This window comes from Mustelus asterias, chromosome 4 (assembly GCF_964213995.1).
Source record: "Mustelus asterias chromosome 4, sMusAst1.hap1.1, whole genome shotgun sequence".
Lineage (NCBI taxonomy): Eukaryota > Metazoa > Chordata > Chondrichthyes > Carcharhiniformes > Triakidae > Mustelus > Mustelus asterias.
Genome location: NC_135804.1, coordinates 1322795 through 1341172, shown reverse-complemented (window position 1 = coordinate 1341172; position 18378 = coordinate 1322795). Strand labels below are relative to the sequence as shown.

Here is an 18378-nt window from a genome sequence, read left to right as displayed (position 1 = left end):
AAACCCTACAGTACAGAAAGAGGCCATTCGGCCCATCGGGTCTGCACCGACCACAATCCCACCCAGGCCCTACCCCCATATCCCTACATATTTACCCACTAATCCCTCCAACCTACGCATCTCAGGACACTAAGGGCAATTTTTAGCATGGCCAATCAACCTAACCCGCACATCTTTGGACTGTGGGAGGAAACCGGAGCACCCGGAGGAAACCCACGCAGACACGAGGAGAATGTGCAAACTCCACACAGACATTGACCCAAGCCGGGAATCGAACCCAGGTCCCTGGAGCTGTGAAGCAGCAGTGCTAACCACTGTGCTACCGTGCCGCTCCATCAGCAACCCCTCCCCAACTCTCTGGGTCACCCCCCCCCCCCCCACTCCACCCACCCCCACCCCCTCCCCCCCCTAGCAGCAGCCCTCTAAACCCCAGTGAGTACAGGCCCAACCTACTCAACCTCTCCTCAGAGGAAAATCCCTCCATACCCGGGATCAACCTCGTGAACCTTCTCTGGACTGCTTCCAATGCCAGTATATCTTTCCTTAGATAAGGGGATCAAAGCTATTCACAGTATTCCAGGCAAGTCGTGGACATGAACCCAAGATCCCGGTTGAGGCCGTCCTCATGTGTGCGGAATGTGGCTATCAGTCTCTGCTCAGCGATTCTGCGTTGTCGTGAAGGCCACCTTGGAGAACGCTTACCTGAAGATCCGAGGCTGAATGCCCGTGACCGCTGAAGTGCTCCCCCACAGGAAGAGAACAGTCTTGCCTGGTGATTGTCGAGCAGTGTTCATTCATCTGTTGCCGTAGCATCTGCATGGTCTCCCCAATGTACCATGCCTCGGGACATCCTTTCCTGCAGCGTATCAGGTAGACAACATTGGCGGAGTTGCAAGTGTATGTACCGTGTACCTGGTGGATGGTGTTCTCACGTGAGATGATGGCATCCGTGTCGATGATCCGGCACGTCTTGCAGAGGTTGCTGTGGCAGGGTTGTGTGGTGCCGTGGTCACTGTTCTCCTGAAGGCTGGGTAGTTTGCTGCGGACAATGGTCTATTTGAGGTTGTGCGGTTCTTTGAAGGCAAGAAGTGGGTGTGGGGATGGCCTTGGCGAGATGTTCGTCTTCATCAATGACATGTTGAAGGCTCCGGAGGAGATGTCGTAGCTTCTCCACTCCGGGGAAGTACTGGACGACGAAGGGGACGCTGTCCACCGTGTCCCGTGTTTGTCTTCTGAGGAGGTCGGTGCGGTTTTTCACTGTGGCGCGTTGGAACTGTCGATCGATGAGTCAAGCGTTGTCTACCTGATACGCTGCAGGGAAGGATGTCCCGAGACATGGTACATTGGGGAGACCATGCAGACGCTACAACAACGGATGAATGAACACCGCTCGACAATCACCAGGCAAGAGTGTTCTCTTCCTGTTGGGGAACACTTCAGCGGTCACGGACATTCAGCCTCTGATCTTCTGGTAAGCGTTCTCCAAGGCGGCCTTCACGACACACGACAGCGCAGAGTCGCTGAGCAGAGACTGATAGCCAAGTTCCGCACACATGAGGACGGCCTCAACCGGGATCTTGGGTTCATGTCGTCTATATGGATTTTAGTAAAGCGTTTGACAAAGTTCCTCATGGTAGGTTGGTGCAAAAGGTTGGATCTCATGGGATAAAGGGGAGTTGGCTAGATGGGTGGAGAACTGGCTTGGTCACAGAAGACAGAGGGTGGTAGTGGAAGGGTCTTTTTCCGGCTGGAGGCCTGTGACTAGTGGTGTTCCACAGGGCTTTGTATTGGGACCTCTGCTGTTTGTGATTTATATAAACGATCTGGAAGAAGGTGTAACTGGGGTGATCAGTAAGTTTGCGGACGACACGAAAATGGCTGGACTTGCAGATAGTGAGGAACATTGTCAGAGGCTACAGAAGGATATAGATAGGCTGGAAATTTGGGCAACAAAATGGCAGATGGAGTTCAATCCAGATAAATGCGAAGTGATGCATTTTGGTCGAACTAACGTAGGGGGGAGCTATACGATAAATGGCAGAACCATAAAGGGTGTAGATACGCAGAGGGACCTGGGTGTGCAAGTCCACAGATCCTTGAAGGTGACGTCACAAGTGGAGAAGGTAGTGAATAAGGCATATGGCATGCTTGCTTTTATAGGACGGGGCACAGAGTATAAAAGTTGGGGTCTGATGTTGCAGATGTATAGAACGTTGGTTCGGCCGCATTTGGAATACTGTGTCCAGTTCTGGTCGCCACACTACCAGAAGGACGTGGAGGCTTTAGAGAGAGTGCAGAGGAGGTTTACCAGGATGTTGCCTGGTATGGAAGGGCTTAGTTATGAGGAGAGATTGGGTAAACTGGGGTTGTTCTCCCTGGAAAGACGGAGGATGAGGGGTGACCTAATAGAGGTGTATAACATTATGAAAGGCATAGATAGGGTGAACGGTGGGAAGCTTTTTCCCAGGTCGGTGGTGACGTTCACGAGGGGTCATAGGTTCAAGGTGAAGGGGGGGAGGTTTAACACGGATATCAGAAGGACGTATTTTACACAGAGGGTGGGGGGGGCCTGGAATGCACTGCCAGGCAAGGTGGTGGAGGCGGACACACTGGGAACGTTTAAGACTTATCTAGATAGCCACATGAACAGAGTGGGAATGGAGGAATACAAAAGAATGGTCTAGTTTGGACCAGGGAGCGGCGCGGGCTTGGAGGGCCGAAGGGCCTGTTCCTGTGCTGTATTGTTCTTTGTTCTTATGTCACACTATCTGTAACCCCCACGACTTGCCTGGGCTTGCAAAATCTCACTAACTGTCCTGGCTGGAGACAATACACATCTCTTTAACCTGTGCTTAACCCTCTCTCCACTCACATTGTCTGTACCTTTAAGACTTGATTACCTGTAAAGACTCGCATTCCAACCATTATTTTGTAAATTGAGTTTGTGTCTTTATATGCCCTGTTTGCGAACAGAACTCCCTCTCACCTGATGAAGGGGCAGCGCTCCAAAAGCTTGTGGCTTGTGCTACCAAATAAACCTCATAGAATCATAGAAACCCTACAGTGCAGAAGGAGGCCATTCGGCCCATCGAGTCTGCACCGACCACAATCCCACCCAGGCCCTACCCCCACATATTTACCCGCTAATCCCTCTAACCTACGCATCTCAGGACTCTAAGGGGCAATTTTTAACCTGGCCAATCAACCTAACCTGCACATCTTTGGACTGTGGGAGGAAACCGGAGCACCCGGAGGAAACCCACGCAGACACGAGGAGAATGTGCGAACTCCACACAGGCAGTGACCCGAGCCGGGAATCGAACCCGGGACCCTGGAGCTGTGAAGCAGCAGTGCTAACCACTGTGCTACCGTGTCGCCTGTTGGACTTTAACCTGGCATTGTGAGACCTCTTACTGTGCTTACCCCACCCAGTCCAATGCCGGCATCTCCACATCAATGCTGCAGTACCAGCATTTGCTACTAGAGACCCTCAGTGAGCCACGGCAGTCACATGGGTTGTGCCTGCAGACAGAGACTACAACACGGAAAGAGCACCCAACCTGTGTCAGCCTTTCTCTTCCCCGCGATCAAACTATCCCAGGGATGATGCAAAGAGGCATCCAGACTCGAAACGTTGGCTCTATTCTCTCTCCACAGACACTGTCAGACCTGCTGAGATTGTCCAGCGTTTTCTGTTTTGGTTTCAGATTCCAGCATCTGCAGTAATTTGCCTTTATGATTTTTTTTTAAATCTGCTGTTTCTCTCTTTTTTCCATCTTCAGATGGCAGCTATTCATGATCCTGCCAATCACACCTCTACACCCAGAGAACCAGAGAACATTACAGCTCAGAAACAGGCCTTTTGGCCCTTCTTGTCTGTGCCGAACCATTTTTCTGCCTAGTCCCACTGACCTGCACTTGGACCATATCCCTCCACACCCCTCTCATCCATGAACCCGTCCAAGTTTTTCTTAAATGTTAAAAGTGAGCCCGCATTTACCACTTTATCTGGCAGCTCATTCCACACTCCCACCACGCTCTGCGTGAAGAAGCCCCCCCGAATCATAGAATAGAATCATAGAAACCCTACAGTACAGAAAGAGGCCATTCTGCCCATCGAGTCTGCACCGACCACAATCCCACCCAGGCCCGACCCCCATAACCCCCACAGATTTACCCACTAATCCCTCTAACCTACGCATCTCAGGACAGTAAGGGGCAATTTTTTTTTTTTAGCATGGCCAATCAACCTAACCCGCACATCTTTGGACTGTGGGAGGAAACCGGAGCACCTGGAGGAAACCCACGCAGACACGAGGAGAATGTGTAAACTCCACACAGACAGTGACCCAAGCCGGGAATCGAACCCAGGTCGCTGGAGCTGTGAAGCAGCAGCGCTAACCACTGTGCCACCGTGCCGCCCTTTAAAAGTTTCCCCCTTAACCCATGTCCTCTAGTTTTTTTTCTCCCCTAGCCTCAGTGGAAAAAGCCTGCTTGCATTCACTCTATCTATACCCATCATAATTTTATACACCTCTATCAAATCTCCCCTCATTCTTCTATGCTCCAGGGAATAAAGTCCTAACCTATTCAACCTTCCTCTGTAACTCAGTTTCTCAAGTCCTGGCAAATTCCTTGTAAACCTTCTCTGCACTCTTTCAACCTTATTAATATCCTTCCTGTAATTAGGTGACCAAAACTGCACACAATACTCTAAATTCAACCTCACCAATGTCTTATACAACCTCATGATGTGGAGATGCCGGCGTTGGACTGGGGTAAGCACAGTAAGAAGTCTCACAACACCAGGTTAAAGTCCAACAGGTTTATTTGGTAGCAAATACCATAAGCCTTCGGAGCACAGCTCCTTTGTCAGATGGGGTGGATATCTGTTCTCCAACAGTGCACAGACACAAAAATCAAGTTACAGAATACTAATTAGAATGCAAATCTCTACAGCCAGCCAGGTCTTAAAGGTACAGATAATGTGGGTGGAGGGAGCATTCAACACAGGTTAAAGAAATGTGTATTGTCTCCAGACAGAACAGCTAGTGAGATTCTACAAGCCCAGGAGGTAAGCTGTGGGGGTTACTGATAATGTGACATAAATCCAACATCCCGGTTTAGGCCGTCCTCATGTGTGCGGAACTTGGCTATCAGTTTCTGCTCAGCGACTCTGCGCTGTCGTGTGTCGTTATCTGTACCTTTAAGACCTGGCTGGCTGTAGAGATTTGCATTCTAATTAGTATTCTGTAACTTGATTTCTGTGTCTGTGCACTGTTGGAGAACAGATATCCACCCCATCTGACGAAGGAGCTGTGTTCCGAAAGCTTATGGTATTTGCTACCAAATAAACCTGTTGGACTTTAACCTGGTGTTGTGAGATTTCTTACTGTGCTTATACAACCTCACCATAATATTCCAACTCTTATACTCAATACTTTGATTTATAAAGGCCAATGTACCAAAAGCACTCTTTACGACCCTATCTACCTGTGACGCCACTTTTAGGGAATTATGTATCTGTATTCCCAGATCCCTCTGTTCTACTGCACTCTTCAGTGTCCTACCATTTACCTGGCATGTTCTACCTTGGTTTGTCCTTCCAAAGTGCAATACCTCACACTTGTCTGCATTAAACTCCATCTGCCATTTTTCAGCCCATTTTTCTAGTTGGTCCAAATCCCTCTGCAAGCTTTGAAAACCTTCCTCACTGTCCACTACACCTCCAATCTTTGTATCATCAGCAAACTTGCTGATCCAATTTACCACATTATCATCCAGATCATTGATATAGATAACAAACAACAATGGACCCAGCACTGATCCCTGTGGCACACCACTAGTCACAGGCCTCCACTCAGAGAAGCAATCCTCCACTACCACTCTCTGGCTTCTTCCATTGAGCCAATGTCTAATCCAATTTACTACCTCCCCATGTAACCTAGCGACTGACCCTTCCTGACTCACCTCCCATGCGGGACCTTATCAAAGGCCTTACTGAAGTCCATGTAGACAATATCCACCGCCTTCCCTTCAGCCACTTTCCTGGTAACCTCCTCGAAAAACTCTAATAGATTGGTTAAACATGAGCTACAACGCACAAAGCCATGTTGACTCTCCATAATAAGTCCCTGTCTATCCAAATATTTGTAGATCCTATCTCTTAATACTCCTTCCAATAATTTACCTACTACTGACGTCAAACTTACCGGCCTATAATTTCCCGCATTACTTTTTGAGTCTTTTTTAAACAATGGAACAACATGAGCTATCCTCCAATCATCCGGCACCTCACCCGTGGATACCGACATTTTAAATATATCTGCCAGGGCCCCTGCAATTTCAACACTAGTTTCCTTCGAGGTCTGGCACTTTGGTTCCCATCCCCCTGCAAATCTAGTTTAAACCCTCCCCAATAACACTAGCAAACCTCCCTGCAAGTATATTGGTCCCCTTGTAGTTCAGGTGGAACCCGTCTCTCTTGTACAGGTCTCACCTGCCCCAGAAGAGGTCCCAATGATCTAGAAATCTGAAACCCTGCCCCTTACACCAGTTCCTCAGCCACGTGTTCATCCGCCCGAGCATCCCACTCTTACCCTCACTGGTACGTGGCACAGGTAGCAATCCTGAGATTACTACCCTCGGGGTCCTGCTTTTTAACTTCCTACCAAGCTCTCTATACTCACTCTTCAGGACCTCCTCACTCTTCCTTCCTACGTCATTGGTGCCGATGTGTACCATGACATCTGGCTGATCACCCTCCCACTTCAGAATGCTGTGCACGCGATCAGAGACATCCCTGACCCTGGCACCCGGGAGGCAACAAACCATCCGGGAGTCTCTGTCACAACCACAGAACCTCCTGTCTGTACCTCTGACAGTCAAGTCCCCGATCACTACCGCTCTCCTCTTCTTCCACCCTCCCTTCTGCGCTGCAGAACCAGACTCAGTGCCAGAGATCCGGCTGCCGATATACCTGTTGTGGAGGGGAATGGCCACAGGAACCCTGCTCTGCCTGCCCTTTCCCTTTCCCTCGCTTGACGGTAACCCAATTACCTGTGCTCTGTGCCTTTGGCGTAACTGCCTCCCTGAAGCTACTATCTATAAACTCCTCATTCTCCCGAATGATCCGGAGGTCATCCAGCTCCTGCTCCAGTTCCCTAACGCGGTTTGTTAGGAGCTGCAGCTGGATGCACCTCCTGCAGGTGTCGTTGTCAGGGACACCAGAGGTCTCCCTGACTTCCCACATCCTGCAAGAGAAGCATTCCAACATCCTGCCTGGCATTCTTTCTACTCGGAAGAAACAAAAACAACTTACCGGAACCTACCCTCGCCTCTGCCTGTTCACGCCGAAGCCTGTTTGAGCCAAAGCCGTCCCACTCTGCTCCCTCTCACTCCGCCGCCCGCTCACAACTCTGCCCGCTGGATAGGGCGGCCTGCTTTTTAAACCTTCCGCGCGCTACTGGCTGATGTCAGGCGCCTGCGCAGTCTCGCGTTCCACTCGCTGCCTCCCTTGCTCTGACTCAAAAAATTCACTGGGGCCGACTTCCGGTTTTACACTCCCGGCTGCCTTAGAGAAAAAAAACTCCGAAAAAAAAGAGTAAGTTAAAAATAACCTCTTACCTACTAGCTCTCCTCACTTGAACCACCACTCTAGCTGCTCCTCTGGAACAATGAGTGGTTGGTAAGTTGATGGAGAGGATCCTGAGAGACAGGATTTATGATCATCTAGAGAAGTTTAGTATGATCAAAAGTAGTCAGCACGGCTTTGTCAAGGGCAGGTCGTGCCTTACGAGCCTGGTTGAGTTCTTTGAAAATGTGACCAAACACATTGACGAAGGAAGAGCGGTGGGATGTGGTCTATATGGACTTCAGCAAGGCGTTCGATAAGGTCCCCCATGCAAGACTTCTTGAGAAAGTGAGAGGGCATGGGATCCAAGGGGCTGTTGCCTTGTGGATCCAGAACTGGCTTGCCTGCAGAAGGCAGAGAGTGGCTGTGGAGGGGTCTTTCTCTGCATGGAGGTCAGTGACCAGTGGAGTGCCCCAGGGATCTGTTCTGGGACCCTTGCTGTTTGTCATTTTCATAAATGACCTGGATGAGGAAGTGGAGGGATGGGTTGGTAAGTTTGCTGACGACACCAAGGTAGGTGGTGTTGTGGATAGTTTGGAGGGATGTCAGAAGTTGCAGCGAGACATAGATAGAATGCAAGACTGGGCGGAGAAGTGGCAGATGGACTTCAACCCGGATAAGTGTGTAGTGATCCATTTTGGCAGATCCAATGGGATGAAGCAGCAGTATAATATGAAGGGTACCATTCTTAGCAGTGTAGAGGATCAGAAGGACCTTGGGGTCCGGGTCCATAGGACTCTTAAATCGGCCTCGCAGGTGGAGGATGCGGTCAAGAAGGCGTACGGCGTACTAGCCTTCATTAATCGAGGGATTGAGTTTAGGAGTCGGGAGATAATGCTGCAGCTTTATAGGACCCTGGTTAGACCCCACTTGGAGTACTGCGCGCAGTTCTGGTCACCTCATTACAGGAAAGATGTTGAAGCCATTGAAAGGGTGCAGAGGAGATTTACAAGGATGTTGCCTGGATTGGGGGGCATGCCTTATGAGGATAGGTTGAGGGAGCTTGGTCTCTTCTCCCTGGAGAGACGAAGGATGAGAGGTGACCTGATAGAGGTTTACAAGATGTTGAGAGGTCTGGATAAGGTAGACTCTCAGAGGCTATTTCCAAGGGCTGAAATGGTTGCTACGAGAGGACACAGGTTTAAGGTGCTGGGGGGTAGGTACAGAGGAGATGTCAGGGGTAAGTTTTTCACTCAGAGGGTGGTGGGTGAGTGGAATCGGCTGACGTCGGTGGTGGTGGAGGCAAACTCGTTGGGGTCTTTTAAGAGACTTCTGGATGAGTACATGGGATTTAATGGGATTGAGGGCTATAGATAGGCCTAGAGGTAGGGATATGATCAGCGCAACTTGTGGGCCGAAGGGCCTGTTTGTGCTGTGGCTTTCTATGTTCTATTGAACATCTTGTCTTTCTCTAATTGTCCATTTGTCCTTGCATCATGAACCCTATTGTCCTTTTCATCTCTCTTGCCGCCCAGCCTATCACAGACCTCAAAACCTATCGCCTTTCTAACTTTTCCCAGTTCTGGTGAAGAAACACAGACCTGAAACATTAACTGTTTCTCTCTCCACAGATGCTGTCAACCTGCTTTGTACATTCAGCATTTCCTGTTCTTATTTTCAGTCGAATGGTGGGAGTGAGGTTAGGATGTATAGTTTATTTATTAGTCACAATTAGTGGCGGCACGGTAGCGCAGTGGTTAGCACTGCTGCTTCACAGCTCCAGGGTCCCCGGTTCGATTCCTGGCTCGGGTCACTGTCTGTGTGGAGTTTGCACATTCTCCTCGTGTCTGCGTGGGTTTCCTCCGGGTGCTCCGGTTTCCTCCCACAGTCCAAAGATGTGCGGGTTAGGTTGATTGGCCAGGTTAAAAATTGCCCCTTAGAGTCCTGGGATGCGTAGGTTAGAGGGATTAGCAGGTAAATATGTGGGGGTAGGGCCTGGGTGGGATTGTGGTCGGTGCAGACTCGATGGGCCGAATGGCCTCCTTCTGCACTGTAGGGTTTCTATGATGACAAGTAAGGCTTACATTAACACTGCAATGAAGTTACTCTGAAATTTCCCTAGTCGCCACACTCCGTCCGTCGCCTGTTCGGGTCAATGCACCTAGCCCGCACATCTTTGGACTGTGGGAGGAAACTGGAGCACCCGGAGGAAACCCACGCAGACATGGGGAAAACGTGCAGACCCCACACAGACAGTGACTCAAGTCGGGAATCGAACCCGGGTCCCTGGCGCTGTGAGGCAGCAGTGCTAACCACTGTGTCACCGTGTCGCCCAAGTGCCAGAAGATATTCGATATGCAGAACAGTCACAGGAAGGGGTTAATTCTGGGCACAGCACATGTTTGAGGTCGGACAAATGGACATTTTTTGGTCCAAGCCTGTGTTCAGTGATCACACAGTGACCAATGGCCATTAGATTCAGAATATACCACCAATTCCAGTGAGAACTCAGTCACAACTATTCCGGCCCAAACATCAGCGCAGGATCATCTCTGAACAGTTTTGGTCCCCTTACCTAAGGAAAGATATACTGGCATTGGAAGCAGTCCAGAGAAGGTTCACTAGGTTGATCCTGTGTGTGGAGGGATTTTCCTATGAGGAGAGGTTGAGTAGGTTGGGCCTGTATTCATTGGAGTTGAGAAGAATGAGAGACAGCCTTATTGAGACATATCGGATTCTCAGGAAGTTTGACAGGGTCGATGCTGAGAGGTTGTTTCCCCGTGTGGGAGAGTCTGGGACCAGGGGGTACAGTCTCATAGAAATCATAGAAATCATAGAAACCCTACAGTGCAGAAGGAGGCCATTCGGCCCATCGAGTCTGCACCGACCACAATCCCACCCAGGCCCTACCCCCACATATTTACCCGCTAATCCCTCTAACCTACACATCCCAGGACTCTAAGGGGCAATTTTTTAACCTGGCCAATCAACCTAACCCGCACATCTTTGGACTGTGGGAGGAAACCGGAGCACCCGGAGGAAACCCACGCAGACACGAGGAGAATGTGCAAACTCCACACAGACAGTGACCCAAGCCGGGAATCGAACCCGGGACCCTGGAGCTGTGAAGCAGCAGTGCTAACCACTGTGCTACCGTGCCGCCCCGGCACTCAGAGTGAGGGATCGCCCATTTAAGACAGAGATGAGGAGGAATTTCTTCTCTCAGAGGGGAGTGAATGTGTGGAATTCTTTATCACAGAGGCTGTAGAGGCTGGGTTGTTAAGTATGTTCAAAGCCGAGATAGGCAGATTTTTAATCAGTAAGGGAATCGAGGGTTACAGGGATAAGGAGGTAAAATGGGAGTTGAGAATTATCACATCGGATCAGTAATGATCTCATTGAATGGAGGAGCAGAGCTGATGGGCCAAATGGCCTACTTCTGCTCCTATATCTTATGGCCTTATCACTGCCTGTATGTTCACATGCCGCTCCTCCCCCTGTTCATACCTGGGCGCTGACATATTTTGCGAACCACTCTCTGCCTTGATTTTTTTCATCAGAACAGAGCTCTCCAAAGTGGCTTTTGTCCTCCTGGCCAATTTCATCCCTGCAACAAGAGAACGAGAGACAAAGTTAGGAGATATTTTCATCAAAATTGAGACAATTCCCATGCCCCGCTCCCCAGCATCCTCCTCTCCCCCAGCATCCCCCTCTCCCCCAGCATCCTCCTCTCCCCCAGCATCCCCCTCTCCCCCAGCATCCCCCTCTCCCCCAGCATCCCCCTCTCCCCCAGCATCCCCCTCTCCCCCAGCATCCCCCTCTCCCCCAGCATCCCCCTCTCCCCCAGCATCCCCCTCTCCCCCAGCATCCCCCTCTCCCCCAGCATCCCCCTCCACCATCCCCCTCTCAGCCCCCTCTCCTCCACCATCCCCCTCTCAGCCCCCTCTCCTCCATCTCATCCTCTTTCACACTCTCATGTTTATTGTCAGAAATGCAATGATGCCATTGAAAGATCAGCAGTGGGGATGTTCGCCGATGATTGCACAATGTTCAGCACCATTCACAACTCCTCAGATACTGAAGCAGCCCATGTCCAAATGCAGCAAGATCTGGATAATATCCAGGCTCGGGCTGACAAGTAACGTTTGTACCAGACAAGTGCCAGGCACTGACCATCTCCAACAAGAGAGGATCTAACCATCGCTCCTTGGCATTCAATAGCATTGCCAACGCTGGATACCTCACAGGGACCCAGGTTCAATCCCCGGCTTGGGTCAATGTGTGCGTGGAGTCCTCACGTCCTCCCCATGTCTGTGTGGGTTTCCTCCGGGTGCTCCGGTTTCCTCCCACAGTCTGAAAGATGTGCGGGTTAGGTTAAATGGCCGTGCTAAATTAACCCTTAGTGTCCCGGGATGCGTAGGTTAGAGGGATTAGTGGGGTAAATATATAGGGTTATGGGGATAGGGGCTGGGTGTGATTGTGGTCGGTGCAGACTCGATGGGCCGAATGGCCTCTTTCTGCATTGTAGGGATTCTATAAGTTGGGATCTGCCGACTGTCAGGTTCCAGTTACACGGAGCTGTCAGAGGAGATAGAAATACATTTTTAATTATGATTGCGGAGAGACTTTAAATTATTCAAACTGCAGCAACTGCATTTAAAGAAAATCCTACCATGCTGTGACCAAACAAACAGCCAAACAACTCTCATTCAACTGCTTACCTCCCAGTGAAGATTTTTTCCACATATCTCCTCATGAATTCTCTGCATTCCGACACTGCTTCATCATCCAACACGGAGTCAACGCTCTGACGTGAAGAAAAGGATTCATTTGATGAAGCTCTCCTGGAATTGTCCCAGGTGGTGTTTGTTGGGGAATCCTCCAGACCATTGTCGCTGTCAACAGAGTCGGTGTCCTCACTCTCTATCCGGCCTGTCCTATCACTGTGCCCATTACCAACAGCTCTGGTCAAACAAAGCGACTCATCCTCGATCACGTCAGAACCAAGACTTTCCAGATTGCCATGGGGAGCTTCCTGGGTGCCCATCCAGGCTGAGAGGAGAAACACTGCAGTAACAGGCGGGTGATGAATCTCAGATTGGTTCAGGTAGTCTGCTATTGTACCCAACAGTCCAGACCCACTCTGTAAACCGGTACTGGCTCCATGATCAGCCTACAAGCATGCAGAGAACATAAAACAGTTTGTGCCCGAGATACTCAGTCCTCTGCCTCTCTTTCTCGGGGCAGGTTATGATTGGAGAATTAAACACTAGCTATTTCAAACATTCAGAGCAGTACGGCAAGGGTTAGATACAGAGTAAAATGACAATTTCAGAGGTGCTAGGGTCACTTTAGTCTTGTGGTTACACTAAGATATCCTTGACCCCATCATCAGGGCAACACGGTGACACAGTGGTTAGCACTGCTGCCTCTTGGTGCCAGGGACCCGGGTTCAATTCCCGGCTTGAGTCACTGTCTGTGTGGAGTTTGCATGTTCTCCCCGTGTCTGCGTGGGTTTCCTCCAGATGCTCCAGTTTCCTCCCACAGTCCAAAGATGTGCGGGTTAGGTGGATTGGCCATGCTAAATTGCCCCTTCATGTCAGGTGGACTAGCAGGGTAAATGGGGTTACAGGGATAGGACCCGGATGGGATTGTGGGCGGTGCAGACTCAATGGGCCAAATGGCCTCCTTCTGCACTGCAAGGGTTTATGATCAGGAAGGCAACATACCATCTCGGAGTCTTGTTTGCGGCCACAGAAATGCCTATCTATTTCCCGAACAAGTGAATCCCCTATAATTATTACATTCCCACACATCGTATTCCTTTCCCGTGCAGCAGAACCAACTGTGGGGCAACAGATTTGGCTGTTGCTACTTTCCCCGGAAAGGCCATTCCCCCAACAATATCCATAGTGATATATCTGTTTTACAGGAGAATGACCACAGGAGATTCCTGCACTGCCTGCATGGTTCTCTTGCTCTCCCTGGTGGTTGTCCATTCCCTTCCTGCCTGTGGAGTCTGAGCCTGCGGTGTGACCACCTCTCTATTTCTGCTATCCATGATATTCTCATACCTCATAGATGATCTGGAGTTGGGGACCAAGTGTAGTGTGTCAAAATTCGCAGATGACACCAAGATGAGTGGCAGAGCAAAGTGTGCAGAGGACGCTGAAAGTCTGCAAAGGGATATAGATAGTCTAAGTGAGCGGGCGAGGGTCTGGCAGATGGAGTACAATGTTGGTAAATGTGAGGTCATCCATTTTGGTAGGAATAACAGCAAAATGGACTATTATTTAAATGGTAAAAAATTGCAGCATGCTGCTGTGCAGAGGGACCTGGGTGTCCTTGTGCAGGAATCTCAAGGAGTTGGTTTGCAGGTGCAGCAGGTAATTAAGAAGGCAAATGGAATTTTGTCCTTCATTGCTAGAGGGATGGAGCTTAAAAACAGCGAGGTTATGTTGCAGCTGTATAAGGTGCTGGTGAGGCCACACCTGGAGTACTGTGTACAGTTTTGGTCTCCTTACTTGAGAAAGGATATACTGGCACTGGAGGGGGTGCAGAGGAGATTCACTAGGTTGATTCCGGAGTAGAGAGGGTTGGCTTATGAGGAGAGACTGAGTAGACTGGGGCTATACTCATTGGAATTCAGAAGAATGAGGGGAGATCTTATAAAAACATATAAGATTATGAAAGGAATAGGTGAGATAGAAGCAGGGAAGTTGTTTCCACTGGTGGGTGAAACAAGAACTCGGGGGCATAGCCTCAAAATAAGGGGAAGCAGATTTAGGACTGAGTTGAGGAGGAACTTCTTCACACAAAGGATTGTGAATCTGTGGAATTCCCTGCCCAGTGAAGCAGTTGAGGCTACCTCATTGAATGTTTTTAAGGCAAGGATAGATACATTTTTGATCAGTAAAGTAATTAAGGGTTATGGTGAGCGGGTGGGTAAGTGGAGCTGAGTCCATGAAAAGATCAGCCATGATCTTATTGAATGGCGGAGCAGGCTCGATGGGCCAGATGGCCTACTCCTGCTCCTAGTCCTTATGTTCTCAGGGATGCTCCACAGTGTTTCCAGCCACCGCTCCAGCTCCAAAACCTTGGCATCCAGGAACTACAGCTGGAGGCACGTCCTGCACATATGCTGGCCCTGAGCACTGGAAAATTTCCCACATAGAGCAGGAGGAGCATACAATGGCTTTGAGTTCTCCTGTCCTGACCTATGTTTTAAATTAAACCTTTTGGAAAATACTTCAAATCAAATATCAATTACTCTTAGGCCCTTCTTCCCTGGTCCGCATTACAAAAGAATATGGCCCTGACAAACTATAAACCACAAAATAAAGATCTTACAAACTATGAGCAATAAAAAGTAATAAATACTTACCCGACCACACGCACCCAATCAGTTGCTTCCACTTGTCCCTCACCTCAGGAGCTCCAAACTCCAATCTCGCACTCCGATTTCTCACTGCACTCCACTGCTGTTTTCAATCTTCCCACAATCAGCGCTCTCCCTTGTCGTCTCTACTCCAGCTTCAGATGCTGTCTGTCCCAGTGTCCTCCTCTCGCACACTCCTCTAGGTGCTGCTGACTGTCTGTCCCGGTGTCCTCCTCTCGCACACTCCTCTAGATGCTGTCTGTCCCAGTGTCCTCCTCTCGCACACTCCTCTAGGTGCTGTCTGTCCCAGTGTCCTCCTCTCGCACACTCCTCTAGATGCTGTCTGTCCCAGTGTCCTCCTCTCGCACACTCCTCTAGGTGCTGTCTGTCCCAGTGTCCTCCTCTCGCACACTCCTCTAGGTGCTGTCTGTCCCGGTGTCCTCCTCTCGCACACTCCTCTAGGTGCTGTCTGTCCCAGTGTCCTCCTCTCGCACACTCCTCTAGGTGCTGCTGACTGTCTGTCCCGGTGTCCTCCTCTCGCACACTCCTCTAGATGCTGCTGACTGTCTGTCCCGGTGTCCTCCTCTCGCACACTCCTCTAGGTGCTGCTGACTGTCCCGGTGTCCTCCTCTCGCACACTCCTCTAGGTGCTGCTGACTGTCCCGGTGTCCTCCTCTCGGTGCTGCTGTGAAATGCATCATAGGATATGGAGGAAAGTTAGAGTGGAAATTTCACAGGTTTTACCAGAATTTTTCTGTCAAACTTAAACTTAGGTTTGGAGGGCTGGAGGATTCAAAAAGGGTGGAAAGATGAGCTCAGCAACGAGAGACCGCTCTGTTTAACTTCAGTGGCCAGGAAACATCCAGAAACATAACTTGGGACATAATTAACAATCACATGGACAATCGCATGTTAATTAAGGAAAGCCAGTATGCATTTCTCAATGGAAAATCATTTTTTAAACTAACTTGCTGGAGGAAGTAATAACAGAAAGGGTTGATGAAGACAATGCTGTTGATGTGCACGGACCTTCTCAAAAGGTGTTTGACACAGTGACACACAGATTTCAGCAGAGTTACAGTTCCTGGAATAAACGCAACAATCGCAACACGGATACGGATTGGCTGAGTGACACAAAGCAAAGCTTAGTGGTTCATGGATTGCTTCAGGCTGGAGAATGGTCTGTAACGGACTTCCCCACTGTTGGAATCCTTGATTTTCATCATTTATAAATTAATGACACTGGCCTTGTTTACCGACACTATTTCAAAGTTTGCGATTGATATGAAACTTGAAGCATTAGGAGCTGTGAGGAATGGTGCAGGAATTCCAAAGGGCATGGACGAGCTGATGGAATGAGCAGCATTGTGACAGATTCAGTTCAATAAAAATTCAGTCAGATTATGTCCTCAATAAAAAGAATGCTGAGAGCAGATTGAATCAAGGTATTCAAAATCTTCGTGTCTGGACAGATGGGGAGAAATTATTCCCACCATGAAAGGATCGAGAACAAGAGGACACAGACTGAAAATGACTAGGAGAAGAAGCAAAAGCGACGTGGGAAAAGTGGTTATGGTCAGAAATGCACTGTCTGAGAGTGTGGTGGAGACAGATTCACACAGCGAGTGGTTAGGATCTGGAATGCACTGTCTGAGAATGTGGTGGAGACAGATTCACACAGCGAGTGGTTAGGATCTGGAATACACTGTCTGAGAGTATGGTGGAGACAGATTCACTAGAGATATTCTAAAGGGAATTAGACTGTTTTATGAAAAGAAAGAATGTGCAGAGCTATGAGGAGAAGTCGCAGAATGGTACCAAGTAAATTGCTCTTTCAGAGAGCCAGGGCCAATGTGATGGGCCAAATGGCCTCCTTCTGTACTGTAACAATTCTGTGATTCTGTGAAGTTTTTGGTCCCCTGTCCATGGAGTAAACCATTGGGTCTGTCAAGCTTGTTCCACACCATTCAACACCATCTTGACTGATCTTGGGCTTCAACTGCACTTTCCTGCAACTCCCCATATCCCCTAATTCCCTGAGACACCAAAGGTCTTGTCTATCTCAGCCTTATTCAATGGCGCAGCATCCAAAACCTACTAACCTTTGAGTAAAGTAATTTCTCCTCAGCTCAGTCTCTTATCCTCAGAGTAAGCCCCTGTATTTTAGATCAACCTGTGAAAACTCTCTTTCAATCTCTACCCCATCAAGCCTTTCAGAATCTTGTATGTTTTAATGAGATAGCTTCTCGTTCTTCTAACCTCCAGATAATATAGGCTCAATTTACCAAGCCTCTCAACATGGACAACCACTTCAACCCAGAAACCAATTTAGTCAACTCGCTGTACTGCCTCTAATATAAGTATTTTCTTGATTAAATACCAAAACCGCACGTGATATTCCATGTGTGATCTCACCAAAACCGCACACAGCTGTAGCAGGACATTTTTGTTTTATTCCTTTACTCCAATCTTCTTGCAACAAAGGCTAAGATGCCCTTTCACTTTTAATCACTTGCTGCACCTGCATGCTAACTTTCTGCATTCTTTGTACAAGCATACAAGTTTCACAACTTTTTAAAATATTCTGTTATTTTTATTTTTACAATTGTGAAGCAAATATTATTTGATTATTTCTATAGTATTCTGTGAAGCAAGAAACGTGGGGACTGTGTGTGTGTCGATGTGACTAATTTAATTAAACTGAAGACAATGAGCTACAGGGATTAAAGCATCAAAGAGTCTGAGTCTAAAAGCAGGAATGTGAAGTGGCGATGATCAAAGTTAGATATGCGACAAGCACACACAGCATGGGTAGAAATTTGCTTTAGGAGATACATAAGCATTTGGATTTCAGTTGTTAACTTTCAAAGAAAAATAAAAGATTTTACAATGCAAGAAAAGGTCATAAGTAAACATGGAAAGGTTATTAAGTTTTACTTGACTCAAGAGCAGGGGTGATGGAGAACATGGGAAGTTCTTTATATTTTTAACACAGTTACATTCAGAGAGGTGTTGTGAACAATGATTTTAAAGAGAAAATATATTTAAGTGAAGTTGGGAGCTGCATTGTAGGAGTGGCGATGTGAGACACTGCACTGTGCTTTGTGCTGGGAGAGGCCTGTGAAAAGAAGCAAAATGAGCAGTCTCCAGCAACCCAGTAAAGTGCCAGTTGAGGAGTGTTCGTGGCACAGTGGTTAGAACTGTTGCCTCATAGCCAAAAGCAGGATATTGTTCTTGGAATCCTCCACAGGGAAGTGCGAGAGAAAAGTCCTCCAATCCCTTGTCTCTGCTGATGTTAGTTACTTTGCTTAACCTCTCTGGTCCCAGATTACCCTCTACTTCTGGTGTGTAACTTGTGCGTTTGCCTGTGAGGAAAAATATTTCTTCAGTACCTCTGCCACTTCCTCATTGCCCCCCTGATAACTTC

General features: G+C 48.7%; 1 protein-coding gene across 6 annotated transcripts in view; it reads right to left on the bottom strand.

The window, feature by feature from the left end:
* The window catches only part of kiaa0513 (KIAA0513 ortholog), a 140399-nt gene that overhangs the window by 75544 nt on the left and 46477 nt on the right, over positions 1-18378 (bottom strand). For 2 of the 6 annotated variants that reach the window (XM_078210498.1, XM_078210497.1), the window contains exons 2-3: positions 12295-12746; positions 11081-11180 (exon numbers count right to left, since the gene is read on the bottom strand). In XM_078210498.1, coding sequence (XP_078066624.1) covers positions 11081-11180; positions 12295-12620 — 426 coding nt within the window. In that variant the 5' untranslated portion in view covers positions 12621-12746. Of the gene's footprint in view, positions 1-11080; positions 11181-12294; positions 12747-13647; positions 13750-14957; positions 15637-18378 lie in introns of those variants that run through there. The other 4 variants (XM_078210494.1, XM_078210493.1, XM_078210496.1 and 1 more) reach the window with 4 other exon arrangements.